Consider the following 19,760-nt stretch of genomic DNA (forward strand, 5'->3'; position numbering starts at 1 on the left):
GAGCGACTTGCCAATGAGGATCAGATGAAAAGATCACATACCCATATGTCACTAGAATGTAGAATTTGCCCGTAAAGTCCCTGTCCCGCAAAAGATAGGGGGTACGAGAGGCCCCCAATAGCGGGGGCCATAAAAAAAAACACGCTTTTAGAGGTTGTTCATGTTTTGTATTGTCGAACATCACTTCCTTTCAGATGAATGACTTTCGTCTATTCTCAATTTTTATCAACATTTTACTCACTAATTCAAGCGATTTTTCATTCTGGATCATTTACAATTATCATTTGTAAACGTCGAGAAAAATGTCAGAAGAGACTTACTTGAAACTGAAATCAAATTCAGCGCCCCTATAATGCCACCTAATAAATTAAAATAAATCACTTCCTAATCTCAGTACACAAAAAAACTGTCAGTTATCTTTGTAAATATATTCACAGATATCTTTGTTACATGTGTTAGAGACATTTTCAAGTATTATTGTAACTCTAAAAATCTTTTCCTTTAATAACATTTAGTATTAGTTATTTTGATAAATTTATAATCGTAATGATTGATATCATATGTAATGGATTCAGGCGTTATTTATTTAACTCTGTGTTTTGCACTAATCGGTGTAACATTACTCCTAAGGATGCCCCGTGGTGGAGTGAAACACGTGTTGAGTGAATTAACGGTGGTAGTTGTGTAATTCGCATTGTTTGCCGTATACGCATTTATCAGCGGGCTGGCGGGCGGTGCACTTTAGTAGTAAGTAGCTATATATTGGTCCTTTTCTTACTGATTGATACCATGGAGAACGTGGGTGTAACGCTCGTTGATCTTAGCCTTCGGAGGAAGCCTTAAAATAAACATGGGTAAGACCAAACTGATTAATAATATGTAGTCGTGTCGTACCTACTAAAGTAGTTCTCGGAAATGCTACACTCAAAGTTGTAGACGACAATATATACCTTGGACAAATCGTCCAGTTTGCTAAAATAAATTAATGTAACATATTTTAGAATAATTATATATTTTTCAACCATTTATGTGCCATGCCCACACCTTTCACTTTCTTAAATTGTTACGCCGCTTTTGAAATATATTATTTTGTTATATTAAAGCATAGGGTTAAATTCTTGTCCACTTTCGAATTACCCCCGTTAAAAATGAAACTGTCCCCTGTGGGGCTTGGGCACAACGTTGGGAAACACAGAGCTATACATTTACTCCTTTAAAGTAATCATAACAATCATCCTGTATATCTGTGCAATTAATTCATGATAGTTTCTCCTGAGTCAATTTTCGTGTTGCTCCACTCAAAATCCCTTATTTGGTCTACACAATATTTCTCCGTGATAAAATCTGTCGAAGTGTTTGCCATTTTCACTTTCGAGAGCTGACTGCTTTGTTAGATTTCACTGGTACGTTTTAGATTTCTAAATAATTTTGTGTTTCTATTTTTGAACTTTCTATATCTATGGAAAGTTCACCTATAAAAACACTATGAATAATTTTAAAACCACATACAGGATGATTGAAAATAGGTGTGAAAGCTTTAAAGCGATGAATGTGTAGTCCATTTGTCAGCAAAAAGATTCGAAAGCTTTTACGCCAGTTTTCAATCAGCATGTATAAATTTGTTACTCTGAAACTCATTATTGATGTTTAATGGAATCAGGCGTTATCTCGCGGAAGTCCATCCTAAGTAAGAAAACGACCAATGTTTAGCTACTTCCGCACATGCAGTGGTAGTCGTGCAATGAAATGCACCGCCCGCCAGCCTGCTGATAAATGCGTATGCGGCAAACAATGCGAATCACACAACCGCCACCGGCCAATTACTCAACACGTGTACGCCCCCACGAGGGATCTTCAGGAGTTATGTTACACCGATTAGTGCCAAACACAGAGTCTCTCTGACTCTGTGTTTGGCACTAATAAGTGGCTAAATATTGGTCCTTTTCTTACTCATTATTGATGCGCCAGCTTAATAACTTATAGTATCACAAAGTCTGCAGGGAAAGATAGTAAACTATAATTCATTCTAATTCAGAAAACGCTTTTTCTTACTATACTACTATTACGTTTTCTAAAGCCATTGATTTTTAGATAAGACAATACATGTTATGAGCTATACATCTACTCCCTTAAAAGCTAGCTCGAATTTCATCAGTGAAACCTAATTATATTTGACAGTTGTGAAATATTACCAATTCGATTGTAATTATCTTGTAAGAAAATAATTAATTAATCAAAATTTCTAACACAACGTCTGCGTGGCGATATATTGCATAACCCCGTCATTCGATCACGATAAATTTATTATCGAGACACTTTATGTTTCGTAATTATACAAATTAGATCACTGGCTACCGTCGCACGTGCTCGCCGGGAGGCCTGTGCGGTTTTTTTTTTTTTAAATTTCCACACCCTCGAATCAAAAGCTCGCGAGATGGAGTTAAAAGGTGATTGGTGCATTCCGAATTGATTAGTTTCAAATTACGAATGTGTTTATTTTTTTTAAGTGTATGTTATTGGCGGATTATGTGTGCCAGGATTCGAAGATGAAATTTCCGTTGGAATGTACGGTAGGAAAGTAATTTAAAATTGCAGCACTATTGCGTGTTAATTTTTTTTATGTTATTTTCTGTATGCGTGTATATAGGTGAAATATATTTTTCAGAAATCTGCAAAATTCTCTAACTCCTGTGTTGATTACTTTTAATATTTTTTTCTTATAAATCATGATTCATTCGTAATGTTATTTTTTAATAATGCAACAATACCGACATTTCATGAAAAAACAGATTAGATATTTTAATTTAATTTTTACATCTCAATTTAACGCCTAGTGTTTCAACCGTTAAATTTCAAATTAATTATTCAAATTCCTAACAGATTCTTCTACTTTTTATTATCAGAAAGAAAAAAATCTTTTAGATATTTTAAAAATAAACGAGTTCAATGATCGTGATTAATCTTGACGTACTTCAATAAAAGAAAAAAAAAAATGCGTTTGCCAGCTTATTGGTTGACAGTGTAAAGGAGGAAGTATTTTTTTTTAATTCAATAGGTAGGATATTGTTAGTCTTATCTTGACCTGATGCATGTTTTTTTAGAATTTATTCATTTTTAAGTAACAATTAAAAATATATATATTTTTCCATTACTCAAAATGATTATTGAATGAATATTGATATTAATATTGAATTTCTTTCCAAAGTAGAAGTATTTTCATGCCTATATTTTATTATATTGAGATATATTTTAATATTTTACATTAGCGTACATATTCAAATATATATATGATAAATATATGTGTGGATGTGTAAACAATTATGCAAATAAACCTTGAATTTATACATACATATATATATATATACATCTATATATATGTATATATATATATATATATACATATATATATACATGTATATATATCATTACATTACATGTCATTCGAATTTTGAAAACACTTCCTTTGTGTATTATCATTATGCCCCCCTATCCCTTAATATAATTAGGGGGATCGGAAAGTAATGTCGTTTGTGTCGACATATTTTCCAGAAAAACCAATTGATTTTTTATTGCTCAAGCAAATTTGTATACTAGATGGCAAAAGGTTGTTGATAACGAAGGTGAATATATTGTTGATTAGAAATAAAAACTTGTTAAAAATGTAGTCGTGTGAATTTAACTTAAGAAAGCAACATTACTTTTCGATCTCCCTAATATATATGGTAGGTTGAGAAAAAAAGTTTTTTGCAAATAGCATGTACAAGCTGCAATAGAATCTCTTTGATTCTACTATTTCTGTTTGGTTGGTTTCGATGACCTTGAGAAGTTTTTTTTTTTAAAAAAAAAAACGTTCGAAATTCGAAACTATCTATTTAAATTTGAATGTTTTTCTTACCACAGCGTCTTTACGTTATTTATTATATCTGAAAAATTTGTTCTTTTTTTTTTATATCGAGCCTATATTTTTAATGGCAGCAAATGTGTGATACATCAATTCTTTAAGTCTTTCAGTATTATTACTACTAAGTTTTCTGCCGCCGCCGTAAATCTTAACTCACCAGTTTAACGGCACCGTAAGTAGGTGATGATGATGTATTGTGTTGCCCAGTACATTGTAATACTAAACTCTAAGTACAGTTATGCGCGGACTGAATCACCTATACAGACAGTGGCGCTCAACCTTTTTACCCACGTGTACTACAAACGCGCGTTGGTCGTGATGACGTATTAGAAAAAAAAAAAACGTTGCGACTATAGGTTGTCGCAATTTTATTTATTTAATTTAGTTAATACGTTTCAAGTATCCTCTTATAATTTATTTCTTACGAATATCTTTACAAAGTGAATTGCCGATATAGCGATAAAATTTTTAACCTGTGCTTGTCAAAAGATAGTGTTAAGGTATTCTTGCTCCAGGAATACCAACTTAATAAAGACAGTTACAAACTCAACGATTATAAACAGATTAATTGCGTATATTTTAATGTTCTTTGTGGTAAACCGTGTGGTTTTAAACACTAGGCCGTGATAATAAGATTTTTCACAATTTTTTTTGTGCTGTAATATATGTAAATAAAAATAAATGGATATATAATGAAAACGCTATATCTACTCCGCCCATAGAAGCCTACTTCAAGGCACAGATCTCCCTTAAACGTATCTATATATATATATATATATATATATATATATATATATATATATATATATATATATATATATATATATATATATATATATATATATATATATATATATATATTTATGTGTATATATATATATATATACATACATATATATATATATATATACACATATATATATAAACACCCTATACCATACCGCCACGCTTGGTAGACCGGTTGGCGATCGCAATGCAGTATTATGGTACGCAGATGTTACCCATCCTCTGAGCAGTGGTGATCCTATATGATTAACGAACAATGTTTGAATTATATAAGATTGTATTCTAAGATTAGTACCCGCGATCTACAATCGCAAGTCTAAATTCCTTACCGCTGTGCAACCACTGCTTCTACCTTCTTGCACTAACCGTTAATGATTTACATTTTTACGCATATACATTTTGACGAGAGTCAGGCCCCGCAGTTCCGCTGTGATAACGCAGCGATACCGCTATCGTCTCTAACAATAACAATGCGCAATTTTTTAATTTATTTTATATACAAAGACATTCCATTGCTTAAAGCTGAGTATCTTAGTTAGAGCTATACACAATTGATGTGAGACGTTTATTCGGATTCTTTTGCACTATTATATCCTTAACTTATATTATTATAACATTGGAAGTTATCTAATAGTGCCTTGTGATTTTTTTAGTTCCTATGGCCCCAGTTTTTGGGGTCTTCTCATTTCTATACCATATTTTTTTGGACAGGTACTTTGATATCACTAAATTTTTTAGTATGTTTTTATTATTTTTTCTTCTTTCGTCCGTCACAATATCTGTCATTCTATATTACTTCCTTCACATTTTCTTTAATTCTTTTTGCTTTTAATTGTGTACGCATCGCCTTCTATCCTTCGCTGCATTTTATAATGTAACATATATTTTTATAATTTATTTAATATCCATATTTACATTTTTTGTACTAGTCGCATTTTTAGACTTATGTTACAAAACAGTTTCGTAAAGGAAAAATTGAAAGCACAGGACATCCGCCTAGTAGACGGGTGATGATGTCATGATGATGGTTGTTGAAAGATGATAGATGTAGCCTGCGTTCAACGGGATCCACTAGGAAGTAAATAGGGAACCCTAAGTCCGGCAGTAGACGTCTTACAGCTGAAATGATAATGAAATAGAAAAAAATATGTAAATAAACAGTCAATATACATAAAAACTTTTTTCACATAAGAATATGATTAAATATAATAAAATAAACAATTTAAATAAGGTTAGCACTAGGAATAAAGAAAAGTTTGTAGTAACTTTCTCTAGGCTCCTTGACTTTAGTAAACTCAAAAAGGCATATACGGCTTTCACAAAATTCGCCACCACAACCTTGCGCTGCCCGCATACATCGACTTTCCGGGACCTCGAGTGTCGTTGGACGACCTACTGGGGGACCTATCTACACAGCCTACAGGCTCTCGGTTGCCACTCGTGAAAAGTTCGGTCCAAATGGCCGTAGGAAGCACAGACGAAAGCACATCAGACGAGATATTCTTCAAGCTACGTCATATCTTCTGCGGATCTCATAAATAATGTCAAATCTAATGTATGAAAGGTAAAGAAAAAAAGAAATTAAGTAGAAGGAAAAAAGAGAAACGAGTGAGAGATATTGAGACGGACAAAAGAAGAGTGCGGAAATAATAAGAAAAGAAAATGAGTAAATTATTTAATAAAAAACTGTCCTTGTGAACCCAAGACAGGGGTTATACGAGAGGTCCCCAACAGCGGGGGCTTTAAAAAGAATCTAATGAGCACGACCTTTGCATTTGAAACTTTAAAACATTCATATGTCGTAAAAATATTCTAATGTGTCACATCTGACGTCACCAACATTGTTTCGGTGATTATAGTTTTTCTACGAATATTGATGTTTTATACAAAAAATAAAATAAATTGGAAGATTTCTCTCTGTATTCATGGACGTTATAAAACATCCGCGGTATTTCTCTCCGCTTGTGAACAATGAACGCGTTCGATACAAATTGGCGCGATTGCAGAGTCGCGTAATTTAGGCGTTGACTCACAAAGCTATCGGGACAATAAATTGCAACTGACTAACTGCGGGGCCATGCCCTGTGGGTGTTATATATCTAATAGTCTATATTTCGTATTCTGGCTACATATAGATTCATATTTTGAACATTGACGGACCTCAACACTTTCTAAGGTTATTAACAAAGTATACATTGTTGGTGAACGTCTTACGCCACGCTTGCCGGTCTATTTTTGACTCCAGAAACTTAAGCCCCAAGCGGCCATACGTTCTGCGCGTCATAAGGCCTGTTTTTGTTATCGATGGGGAAATTTTCAGGATGTACACTAGGTACACTGTTCTCTGGGGGAGGGACAGGGTTATGTGGAATTTCTACCCAGTAAGATCCCGTCCGTGGTCGTCTTCAGTACCTTCAGAGGAGCGGCTGGATCTTCTACGGAGCTGCTCTTACTATGTCAAGACATGTAAGGCGGTGGGCGGGGCACAACGCTTGTGCAACTGATGGCCATTGGGGTTGATAGGTTCTGGAGTGGCGACCACGAGCCGGTAGACGCGGCTAAGGTAGGTCCCCACCAGGTAGACCGACGAACATGGTTAAGGTCGCGAGAAATTGCTGGATGGAAGAAGGCGCTGGAGGCGAGTAGGGCAAGATCGGTCATCGACGCGATCTTTACGGAAGAAAAAAGTAAGAAGGACATATACAAAGCTACTGGCAGAGATCATGACCAAGTGCCGCTCTGTAGAGATTTTTCTGTGTTAAGGTATAGATTCGCTCACCATATATGTTTACTAGTAAAAGATTATCCTTGCATATCATGTATATAGGAAACTCAATAAAAAGTGACGACTCCTAGATGCAGGTACGGCGTGTGCGACGTATACGGCGACGGTGCTGTCAAGTTTTGTATCAACAAGCTACCACAGTGATACATATAACACTTGTAACAGTGCCTGCCTTTTCTAATTTGTCCATAGGTTTTTATGATCAAAAAACTTGTATTTATAACAGGTCTTACACAACTATGATTTAGTTGTTCCGGAAAATCGACGTGTCCGTATATGTACAGTGGTTGGGTTCTTAACTCTTGACTACTACATGATATTTATTTAGTTCGTACAGCTAACTATAAATAGTAAAATTTTTAAATGTCGCAGTTGAGATGTAAAAATGTCTGTTCGTTTCATATAAAGGTTATCGCAGCACCGCCCGGGCCTCTCGTGCCAACAGTGTCGTACGCTATTACACAATACGATCAATCAATAGATAAAAAATTGCGACGTTTACATACGATTTTATCGCTTTTTTTTCAATTTTTTCCATTGTCTCGTTCATAAATTCGTTTTAAATAATATCAAAGAAAATCTAAGTCGTAAATTTTAGAATTAATTTTTTAAAAGGACAGTTACTTTCTTCGCGTTAATTTCTAGTCTAAGTAATAAAACAAGTTTGTTAAACTCAAGAATACTAAACTTCAGTTCGGGTTTTTTATTGAAATCATTCACCATCGATCTCTTAGGTGTTTCAAGCTGTTATCATTTTCACAAATATCATTAATACAGTAGTTAATACAATTAATTACAAGGCCTGAGTCCAACGTCCTTATTACCAATAAGGAAACCCTTTACAGTGTAATAGAATTTTAAGTCCAAATATATAAAGCAAACGAAAAAGCTACTGATTTTTCGGAGTCTGTAGAAAAGTAAACTTCTTAAATCTAAGATGTTTTTGAGGGATTCTAAAATATTTTTAATCGTGAAAATGACAAACATTTATTTACATTATTAGGATAATGATCCTGTCAATGTACAATGACCGCTTGTATACATCAAGATAAGAATTCTAGAAGCTTCCAATTTTATTGAAATTAGAGTCAGATTGAACTATTCCATAATCGCATCTATAAATTTAAATATATGATACTATATGCGAAAAGAAACGTACCCCCCGGTTGTGGGATATGGAGGTCTACTATCATGTAGTTCGGAAAAGTTTAAGAACTTAGTCATGGAATAGCATTGCTACTTCATTTCCCTGTTTACAGATGAACAATTTGTAAACAGATTGATTTATTATTATTGCCCTTATCGTGTCAATGTCTTATTGAAGCTACAACGTAATTGTTGTAATTGATGTCGGTGAAATGTTTATAATAATAATAAGGCTTTCGCACCCATGATCTATATTACATAACTTGTTGTCCTCTGCCCGTTTCGCGTGGCGGCACTGCTTTTAAGGTGAAATTTTTTAAAATATTTTTTTCGTAATTTTAAAATTTCATTATTATTTTCAATGCAGAACTTTCCACTCTTCTTGCATAGAATTTTATAAAATTCAATTTTAGTTTCATTTCTTCAAGCCAATTAATATTACAAAATATATGTATTTCATCACCTACCCCAATGATCGACACCATTACCTATCTTGAGTCGCCCGCATCGATTATATTTGGTTGGTGTTGGGCGCTGTTAGCATTTCTGGCTTTTAAAGCTTCTTCGGAGTCAGAGTTCCCGGATCCGAAATCCGTAAAATAAAAAAAAAAAACTACTTCAGATCTGACGGCTTACTAATTGATCATCTACTCACTTGTCGGAGGGAAGCATGAACCTCTTCTCCGAGGATCTTTAGCTGATTTGATATTAGAGTTGAGAGAGAAGCAGTCGCCAGTGAGTGTGGCATTATGTCACGTACGGATCGCGTCCCGTGACTTTGACTACATGTCGTTGCCATGCTGCGTCTACCGCCTCGCGATCACCATTCGAGAATCTTCTATCTATCGAAAAATAGCACGGCGCGAGGGAAGACCGCGTGGCGATCCCTGACCGGGAGATACCGCGGTCCCCCGTATAGCGCAGAGGGCAACCACGGGGGGGGGGGGGTTTAGTGGGTAGAAATCCCACATACCCCTGTCCTCCCCCCAGAGGTAGGGCATCTTGAATACCGGAAGATTTCCCCCACCGAAACAAAAAAAAAAGCGATGTGCTCCATCCACTACGTAATATGTGTTTAGTCTGCAATTATATCTTATTTACGATCAAGTGATTTTTCAACGCTGGTATATAACCGCGTTATATATATATATATATATATTACTCTGATTTAAAAGGCTGCATAGTTTTCGAGTTCACTTGACCAATAAAACGTATTATCTCATGGTTTAGGAAGATAAATACACGTGCGTTATACAAGATTCTAGCTAACGACGGCGTATAAGTTATCGTATGTTGAAGTACTATTTGTCACACAGTTTAAAAAAGTTTGATTGTTTACAAAATGCTTATGAACAGTCTGGAGAATGTTTGCATAAAGAAAACATTCGACTCTTTTAGCTACTAAGTGAAACTCTGTATACAACTTTCTTAAATTAATATCAATCTATGGCGCCTTAGTACGCCTTCGTCACAGCACTTGCTTTCATGAGCTTTAATGAATGTTAGATAATCACAACTAAGAATATCGTCAAATCTAAAACTTCAAATGAGTCTTCATGTGAAATGTAGGGTTGTACTGAAGTAGTTTATATTTGAATTGCAGCTGAACCGTCTGATGACGGAGATCTACGAGACGGTGTCGGCAGCCTGCAACATGGACGAGAACCGGCCCGGCAGCTTCCCCACAGAGCTGTCTGATGGCAGCACCAGCGAAGGTATTAGTAACTTACATTTGGTTGAAATAAAATTATAAAACTAATGTGAAATAGATGTAAAATAAAATAAACAGAAATAAAATGTTAATGTGTAATGAGAGAGGAAAAGAAGATCATAGAGCGAAAGAGAACGAAATAAGCAATGTAGAATGAACACCGAATGGAAGATCATAAGATGCATAAATAAAGAGATAAAAAAAGGTTGTGAAAAATTAAATATATGTGAAAGAAGTCCCTGTCCCACACCAGATACTTGTACCCCCACGAGAGGCTCCCAATAGCGGGGGCCATAAAAAAATCTTTGGTTGAAGTTCAGAAACATGGTTATTTAATAAGAGTGTTTAATATGGGAGGGGAGGGAGGGGAGAAGTCGATTGGAACTTTTACCAATTTTTATACCAATAAAGGGTAACAGATTTTATATATCATCGTCGTTTCAGATCTAGAACGTCCACTGCAGACCTGGATCTCTTCTATCTATTTACAATAAGACTCATCGCTAAGCATCCGGCGTTTGCCGACAACACCTTCACAGGATTATTTGTTCACCTTGCAGGGGGATTTCATATGTGCACTCCCCACTGTCACTTAATTAGGAGGATTTAATTAATTATTTATAACCTCTTTTTACGTAACTATACTGTCATTTTAAAAAAAGAATTATAACAAAAGTATCCGACAATGAGTACCAATTGAAAGTAAGAAAAGGCCCAATATTTAGCCACTTCCTTACATACAGTGGTAGTCGTGCAATAAAGTGCACCGCCCGCCAGCCCGCTGATAAATGCGTATGCGGCAAACAATGCGAGTCACACAACCGCCACTGCCAAATTACTCAACACGTGTTTCACCCCTCCACGGGGCATCTTCAGGAGTTATGTTACACCGATTAGTGCCAAACACAGAATTCTGTGCATGTGCGGAAGTGGCTAAATATTGGTCCTTTTCTTACTTAGGATGGACTTCCGCGAGGTAACGCCTGATTCCATTAAAAGCCAATTAAATATAAATACAGACATTAATTAAAACACACACATTTTCAAACTATAGTTCTTATAGGTAAATGACAAAATTCACCCATAAAAGGTAGTGTCGTCCACGCAAAGCAGGCAGTGTACAGCCATTAGGCTATATTTATATTTTAAAGTCATCTTAAAACATTTATAGATAACAATTGTATCATATGTGGAATGTTACTGTGTTTTTTTTTAATCTAATGTAAACATAGGGGTAATTACCACTATGTTGATTTCAATATTCGTGATCAAAAATAAATTATTTTTTTCTTTAAATCAGTCAATAAATGTGCAACTTTCACGGAAAATTGCATCAGCCCTTATCTATAATATATATGTATATAACTAAATTTATCTTGACCATAAACAATTATATTTTTTTAGAAACAGGTCAATGCGATATGTTAATAATGCCATTGAACATTAAGGCATATTTTTCTCAGTTTATCTGTGTAATCCTCTGGTATATAAGCTTTCATACATCGAAAACTAGATGTCCCCCGCCCGCTTTACGCAGTTTGCACAGTTTTTTGTGGGTGTCATAAAATTTATTTCGTTCTAATTTTTAACTCGGCAAATAATATATATACAGTTAGATAAAAAAATTTTTTTTTAATCAAAGCCTCGTCAACCTCCTGGTGGATAGAAGTTCGGAAAAACTATTCTTAGCTGATCTGTACTGGACGAAGAGAATATTTTTACTCAATTTCAAGTTTATAAGGCTTATTGTTCTAGAGATATTGTGATGAGTCAGCACATAAGTGGAAATCTCTATATAGATTATGTACAGAAAAAAATGTATGTTACATTTTAATATTTTTTTATTTTTATTCTGTATTAAACACATTTTTACTTTATCTGTAATGTCATCTAAGAGTGTGTTAATATTTATACGTTAATGTATTTGTTATTAAAAGATAATTTTTTAATTTTCAGAATCTGTAAAGTTAACAAGAAGTCTCACGGAGAAGAGAAAGAACTACGTTCGTCGCGTGTCATCCAGGGTAGCTTATCTGGACCCCAAGAATGTTAAGAACCTTCGCTTCCGCCACCAGACCTCCATCTGCTCTTATAAATCCGAAATAATCGACAATCCTTACTCTACGTTCCGTTCATGGAAGAGCTTCCGCGCCTCGCAGAGCAACCTGTCTAAGGACAAGATGGCGGACGTTACGGATTCCAAATTCAATTTGACAGATTCGCGCGGTAACGTACTGTCAATGAAGGACGATTTGGCGGTCAGCGACGATAGCATAGACAACCAGAGTATCGATGAGAAGACTGGATGCGTGGATATAGGTCTCCCGTTTGAGCCCAGAGAGCGGGGACTTTTTAACGTTTGTTTGTTGGTGGGGATGAATTATATGACGGGGCAGGCGTACGTCAAGAGCGTGTTTCCGAGTCAGGTCAGTCTCTTCATGAAATTTTCATTATCATCATCATTTCAGCCGTTTGATGTCCAATAGTGGAGATAAGAGTCCCCTAGAGGCTCCAAAAGGTTCCTTTGGATGGGGTCTACATCCATGGTCTTTAAACGACTATATATATTATTCTATCTACTATATATATAGTAGATAGAATATTATAAATAGTCGTTTAATATAGATATATTTTTATATTATTATGTACAACTGTCCACATTTATGGGCGTTCTAAGTTCTTTGCGGTCTCATTGAGCTATGTGGCTTGGCCACTGCCACGCAGCTTGCTAATCCAATTAACTCTTGTGGGAATATTAGTTTAACACGTGTATTTTTGGTCAAAGAACGACTTCGGAATCCTTCACTTAGTATAATATAGTAGTGTTAAATGCTTTAGAGACCTGGTGCTGATTTAATCTGACTCTGATATGATGTTTGGAGATTCATAAAAACAGCTAAATTAATAACAGTTTTATCGGATTGAAGGTGGAGTGTTGAAGGAAGGAACTTGGCTTAAATCTGGACAGTACAATATCTCGAGGGCTCCCACGGGCAAAATGGCACGTCACATTGATTTTCTCACATAAGAGGCGGCCATGTTTAAGTGGTCTAGGTAAACGCTATCCAATGACTGAAAAAATGAAAGATTCTGGGCCTTGGACTGTCACTTTAGAACTACCAAAACCGCTGTACCGCGTCTTAGGCCTAGGTGGAAAGATGCGGCCGATATTCTCTCTCCCCTCTCGCCGCGTGCACACCTAAGGCGCGGTACGATATTTTCAGTACCATATGTCTATGCCTATTTAGAATAAATAAATAGTTAAATAAAGGACGAAGTGATTTAGATGCGAAGGTTTTTCATTAGTATTACAGTTGCGGTCCTCGGATGATGCGAAGCTTAATTAAGAAGGTTGGATGATGATTGTGTTCTGTTTAGGTGAACGCACCTGCCCACATCGAGAACCTGGTGTTCCCGGAGACGCTGTGCGGCACCCAGTGCGCGGCTGATGCCCGCAGCGTGCAGCAGTACTCGCTGGTGTTGACAGACGAGCGCGGAGAGCGAAGCTATGGGTATGTGGTTCATTAATCATGCTTATGGTGGCAAGATCGTAAAATTGAAGGTGATTCACGGTCACGACCCTTATCTCTAATGTGAATGGCGAAAATGGCGAGAGACCTTTAAAATCATTATCTATGTATTTATTTATTAGGCGATTGTTTCATATTTGATTTACATTAACTTATTACCATAAAAATAAAATTTTTACCAATTCACAGCGGTTGTACACTAGACAAAATTGAACTTTTACCAATTCACATCGGTTGAATACTTGACAAAATTGAAGTATTTGATATAAAAACTGGACGGTAGGTTGTGGTTAAAGATATAATTATTATTTTGAGTGTTACTAATTAAAGTTTAATCAACGACATATAGCCAGGAGGCACGGAGTTGTCAGGCCCTTTAGTAGGTGGTACGACCTATTTTTAATAATTAATGTATAAATTTATAACTGTAATATGTTATATTAACTTATTTTTTCTATAGAAAAAAGCTAATAATTATGTTATGTTTAATTTCTGTAACAATTGATTTTTGGATAGAGTGTACTATACATTAAATACAAATGATCTACATTCACCTCCTTATAGCTTTTACGTTTATATCCAATCACCCTATAGAATATTTTTATTGTAGCATGTAGTCACACATTCAAATATCATTCATTCTTAGTTTTAAGTTATGCGCATAGATGGCAGCAGTGGTGTATAACTTTGATAAAAAAAGTAAAGATTTAGTTAGTTACCGTGGCAAATCTACATTTTCCTATATAAACGTGATATTTATTTCGTATTAAAAATGTATATTGCATTGTGAACACTACCTTTGTGCCTTTATTTTGATAGAAAAAAAAAAGATTATTGGCAGATTATTATTATTTATTTATTTTTGTTGTAGCTACTGCCGACGAGTGTTGCCAGAAGGCGCTACGACTTGCCTACCTCTCTGCTACTGTCTGATCGGGAGATATCGTGCTCCCGGTTTTTATTATAAAGTAAGTTTATGATAAGTTTAAGTCAATAGTCGTATGTATATACATACTTTTTCTTAGCTTTGTTCTTCTAATTTTTACTTTACTCTCTTTTCTTTTACCTTCTTTTTTACCCTTACCCTTTTGATAGATTCGTCTTAATAACTTCTTTTTTCTATTATTTTCTTGTTACTTTCTTTTCTTGTTATCCTATTTTCTTGGTATTTTTCTACGACGTTTTCTTCCTTCTAGGTTTTCTCACTATCCTCTTTTTTTTTCTACTCTCTTTTTAGTGTCCGTATTTTTTCATTAATCACTTTTTTATGCTATCATTTCTTACTATACCTTTTATTTGGGACTTTTGTTTTTTTACTTATGAATGAATTTGTCACCAGGTATTACAAGAAATCGAATCCCACCATGGCAACTCAGAAGTAGAAACGAATCTACTTCTGCAGCAGTTGTTCGAAAGCGACTTCCCCAGCCCCGGGGAAGAGATCACACTCACCTATCCGCCCATCGACGACAACAGCGCCAGAGCCAACAGGAAGTCCGTGAACCTTGGTGAAGTCTTCGCTAAGACCGGGGATCAGACCGTCGAGCCCGGTGAAGTCAGACGTCCAAGGGACAATAGTAGGGGATTGATGAAAGTAGACAGCCTGCCCGATAACGTGAAGGATATGCCGCACCTATATGACCTCCACAACAATAACACTCCTAAAAGGGTTTTGCTCGATCTTGAAGGACCAAGGTTCGTTTTAATTACCTTTCTTTTTTTTATAAGGGCATATTGTTTAATTTAATTTTTCTGATCTTTGAATCTTTTCTATACTACCCCTCGTTGTTACACATACCATACACTTTCAGCTCCCTTCAGAAATATAAAGATAACAAAATGATAAATGGTGACATTTATGAACTTTTTATACTCGTTCTGCTGTACTTCTCATGTCGTACAAAAATAATTGTAATGATTGCTTAAAAATAGGTAATAAATTAATAAAACCTCACAATAAAAACACACAAAATAATACAACACAATAAAATTTGTGATTCCAATTTAAGTGTTTATGCCTCTCTCATGTACACGGATATAGTAACATAAATTATCAAAAGTTTATCCAATTTTAAATCAATATGTAATTATATTAATAAAAAAATATACTATCATTGCACTTTATGGTACATATTATATAAGTGTTAGTCTCAAATTAAATCGTCGAAAAAAATTGAATATTTAATGGAATCAGGCGTTACCTTGCGGAAGTCTATCCTAAGTAAGAAAAGGACCAATATTTAGCCACCGTAACCAATAGATAGTACACCGATTAGTGTCACTCTGTGTTTGGCACTAATCGGTGTAACATAAATAACTGAAGATGCTCCGTGGAGGGGTGAAACACGTGTTGAGTGATTTAACGGTGGCAGTTGTGTAATTCGCATTGTTTGCCGCATATGCATTTATCAGCGGACTGGCGGGCGGTGCACTTTGTTGCACGACTGCCGCTGCATGTGCGGAAGTGGCTGAATATTGTTCCTTTTGTTACTTAGAAAAAATTGATGTAGTAATATAGTAATCTAACATATTTCTTTTAGAACAAAGATCATTAAGAGACCCATAGAGCCGAGAGTGGACGAGGACAACTTCTCCATACTGCTGGACTCTTTCGGCGCCGGGCTGGTCATAAAGGTGTTCAGCTCTTTACTCCTGGAGCGGAAGGTCGTTATTATGGGAAATCAGTTGAGGTAAGTTGTATATAACATCTATCCTTTTCTCTCTATGTCCTTTCACTTAGAAGAGAAATGTAGAAGGAGAAAATATTTAAAGATCAATTCATGTTTTTTTTTTTCATTTATTTATGGTAATTTAGGAAGACTATTAAATTAATTACTCCTGGATATGGGCACCACCCATAAATTCTATTGCGAATCTAGACTTCCCAAAGGAAAGTGGCCTGCATTCAGCGCCTTCTGACGAAATTAAGAATGTATGTCCTTCACTGTTCTTGCCGATCCGTGGTTTCCACACCCAAAGTTTAAAACCTCAGCAGCCATCCATTTTATGTGCTACATGGTCTGCATACTGCCACTTTAACTACAGATCCCATCCCTGGATCCATCTCGAAAAGAAAACTTCTCCATACAGTAATTGCATGGCCAATTGAGCCACTGTGACCTACAATGGTGTGTAAAATAATAAATAACGTAATGATAACATAGAACAATCGTTTCAAAAATTGTGATTGCTCTGTGTATTAAATATTACTATATGTCCCTGTATTTGTATTATCAGAAGTTTGGCCTGACATATTCCAATAGAATAAATAAATTGATGTTACATATATAAAGTTTCTCTATATGATTGAATAGGTGTACAAACTGGGCAAATGAGATAAACATTCACTCTATTAAAGCTTTTATATCAAAAACCAATCACCCTATATATATTTCATGATTTCCGCAGCGTGGTGTCGTCGTGCCTGGAGGCGTTGCAGAGCGCGCTGTACCCGTTCGTGTGGCAACAGCCGCTCATCTCCAGTATTCCAGCGGAGATCCAACGCGATGTCCTGGAGGCGCCATTGCCCATCCTCGCTGGCGCACTTTGCGGTGACACAGACCTGGACCCCAGCGGCATACTCTTTGAGGAGGTCACTACTTAGTTATATTCCTCTAATCTCCTCCTAAACTTCTATTTCAGCCTTGTGGACTACCTTCTGCTGTATTTGTTCTAAGGATCTCTTATATACTTATGTCAAAGGTAAAAGATATATTTTAATTAATTTCCTTTATCTCACATTGCAGGGAATGTTAATAGACCTCACGCACCCCAATAAGGTTCTTTTCTACCAAGGCGACGAGTCCACAATCCTGCCCACGTCTAGCTACAAGACCCTGAAGACGTCGCTTCAAATGGAATCCATAAAGCAGAAGGATAAACACGAGGACACTAAGACAAGGAACGTCATGATCTCGGAGGCGTTCTTGCGGTTCTTCGTGGACATCCTCGGCGACTTCTGGCGTTTCTTCGTGTCGAGGGAAATGAAAGATGGCGATATGGGCAAAAATGGCGTCGTTTTCGATGTGAGTTTCATAATGTTCTAAATACTGATAAAATCTTCTACATTTTAATAGAAACTAAAAATAAATATCTTCTTCTTGGTCTTGTTACTTCATTGCTAAAGGTCACCACACCATGGAAAGCTGGAAAGCTTTAGTCGAGGTTTTGACAAGTTGTGTCCACATGTCTCTTTCATCTGCATTTCTTTTCTTTCGTTATTGTGTGATACATTATCTACCGCACAGTCTGTTTATGGGGTTGATTGGCCTCCTGGTCTCTTTCTCTCTACTTTTTCTTTAACAACCAGCTTATCTAGACTCTCTTGTTGCTTCTGAATTTTGTAGCCCTGCTTAGGCTTGTAGCAGATGGTACAGAGCCTGGACTTTAAGTTGATAATGAACAGATCTGTTGGTTTTTCTGGTAGTCCACAGTATGCGTAGCAACTTGGATATTTGTAGATGCTAACAGCAATTAATATCAAAATACCACATATAATTTGGGAAAGGGACAAGTAAACAAGAAATTCAAAAATATTGAAAACGATGTCCCCGAAGAACATTAATATATACATTTTGCTAAAAAACAAATTTAAGTTACAAGTGCTATATAAATATTAACAAAGATTACGACAATTAAAATACATAAAATGTAATATATACCATACAATAATAGTTATTGTGAAAAAAAAAATGAAAAGTGACAAACACAACTTCAAGATTATGGGTAACAACATTGCATAAACATAGGTAAATGTTATTAATCATAATATCAAATAATAAAAGAGGTCTATATCATAGATATTTTAATTAGCAACATTGTTAAAGTTTCATATTATTTGTTTCCAGAAAGAAGCGTTCGTAAAAAGCGCCTCATCCAAACAGAACCAATACTTCCTTGAGTGGTTCGCGGAGACGGCCATGTTCAACCACTTCGTACAAAACATGGCGGTCTGTTACCCTCGACAAAGCGACGGCGCAACGCTGGCTGGGGCGAATTTAGGATCTCTGTCCACTCCAGATGCACAGCTGGTCGACACACCCTTACCCAACTTCTACGAACTCTTCCACCAGCGTCTCGGCAGTAGGACTAAAGCGGAGCATAGGATAAATGACTCCAAAAGCAATTACAAAAGTGCGGTTAATAAAAAAGTTAAAATGTTGAAAACGAAACTTAGAGAATTAGTGGCCTAGTGGACTGTGATCTAGTGTTTAAGTTAATCTATGGTGCAGTGCGATCAGAACATTCTAGCAACAATTATAGATGAAAGTGGGAGAATGATTGTAAGATATACCCAAGTGATAAACTTAAGCCCTATTTTAGCTAATTAAGTTATAGAACTTAAACAATTATTACACAATAGTGTTTTTATGTGGTCCGAAGTGCAGGAATAACAATCTTTATATTATAGCAAACTTTCACCAATGCTTACTTTGAAAAGGTACTGTCACAAGGACTGGTAATGACCACCAAATAGTTTTAGATCTAAATACAGAAAAATACATCTCTGTGCATGAAATATTTGAATCTATACTTAAATTTTTATATTGAACTCTATATTATTGAAATAAAACTCATAATTGCATGCTGAATGTGAGAAACATATCATTAAAAGCAATATTTTTACAAATCACACTCACTGAAACATATTTATTAAAACATTGTTCATGTCATATAGCTATGCTCTAGACTATAGCTTCCCAACAATAGCGGTACTGCCCTTTAGTAAATCCTACAACTTCTCCTAGATTGTAAGCAGGTCTAAAGACAAATTGGGGTATTACGATATAAAATAAGAGGTTTCTTTGCAAATATGAATTAACAATGCAGTTTCTGGATCCACTGCATAGCGAGAGGAGCTGGATATTGTGCCGAAGGAGGCTAACTTCTTAGCAGTCTTAG

The 19,760-nt window shown here is 35.7% G+C and overlaps 1 protein-coding gene across 1 annotated transcript in view; it reads left to right on the forward strand.

Annotated features, from left to right (window-relative positions):
- Positions 1-19,051, forward strand: part of LOC137922949 (uncharacterized) — a 104,245-nt gene extending 85,194 nt beyond the window's left edge. The window contains exons 3-11 of the mRNA XM_068766062.1: positions 10,222-10,333; positions 12,286-12,755; positions 13,708-13,841; positions 14,731-14,827; positions 15,199-15,554; positions 16,400-16,549; positions 17,268-17,451; positions 17,606-17,884; positions 18,707-19,051. Of these exons, the coding sequence (XP_068622163.1) occupies positions 10,222-10,333; positions 12,286-12,755; positions 13,708-13,841; positions 14,731-14,827; positions 15,199-15,554; positions 16,400-16,549; positions 17,268-17,451; positions 17,606-17,884; positions 18,707-19,051 (2,127 nt within the window). The remainder of the gene's footprint in view (positions 1-10,221; positions 10,334-12,285; positions 12,756-13,707; positions 13,842-14,730; positions 14,828-15,198; positions 15,555-16,399; positions 16,550-17,267; positions 17,452-17,605; positions 17,885-18,706) is intronic.
- The last annotated feature ends 709 nt before the right edge of the window (positions 19,052-19,760 follow it).

The sequence above is a fragment of the Battus philenor genome, unplaced genomic scaffold, assembly GCF_028537555.1.
Source record: "Battus philenor isolate CCGP_79_NKW_IND1 unplaced genomic scaffold, ilBatPhil1.0.hap1 SCAF_20, whole genome shotgun sequence".
NCBI lineage: Eukaryota > Metazoa > Arthropoda > Insecta > Lepidoptera > Papilionidae > Battus > Battus philenor.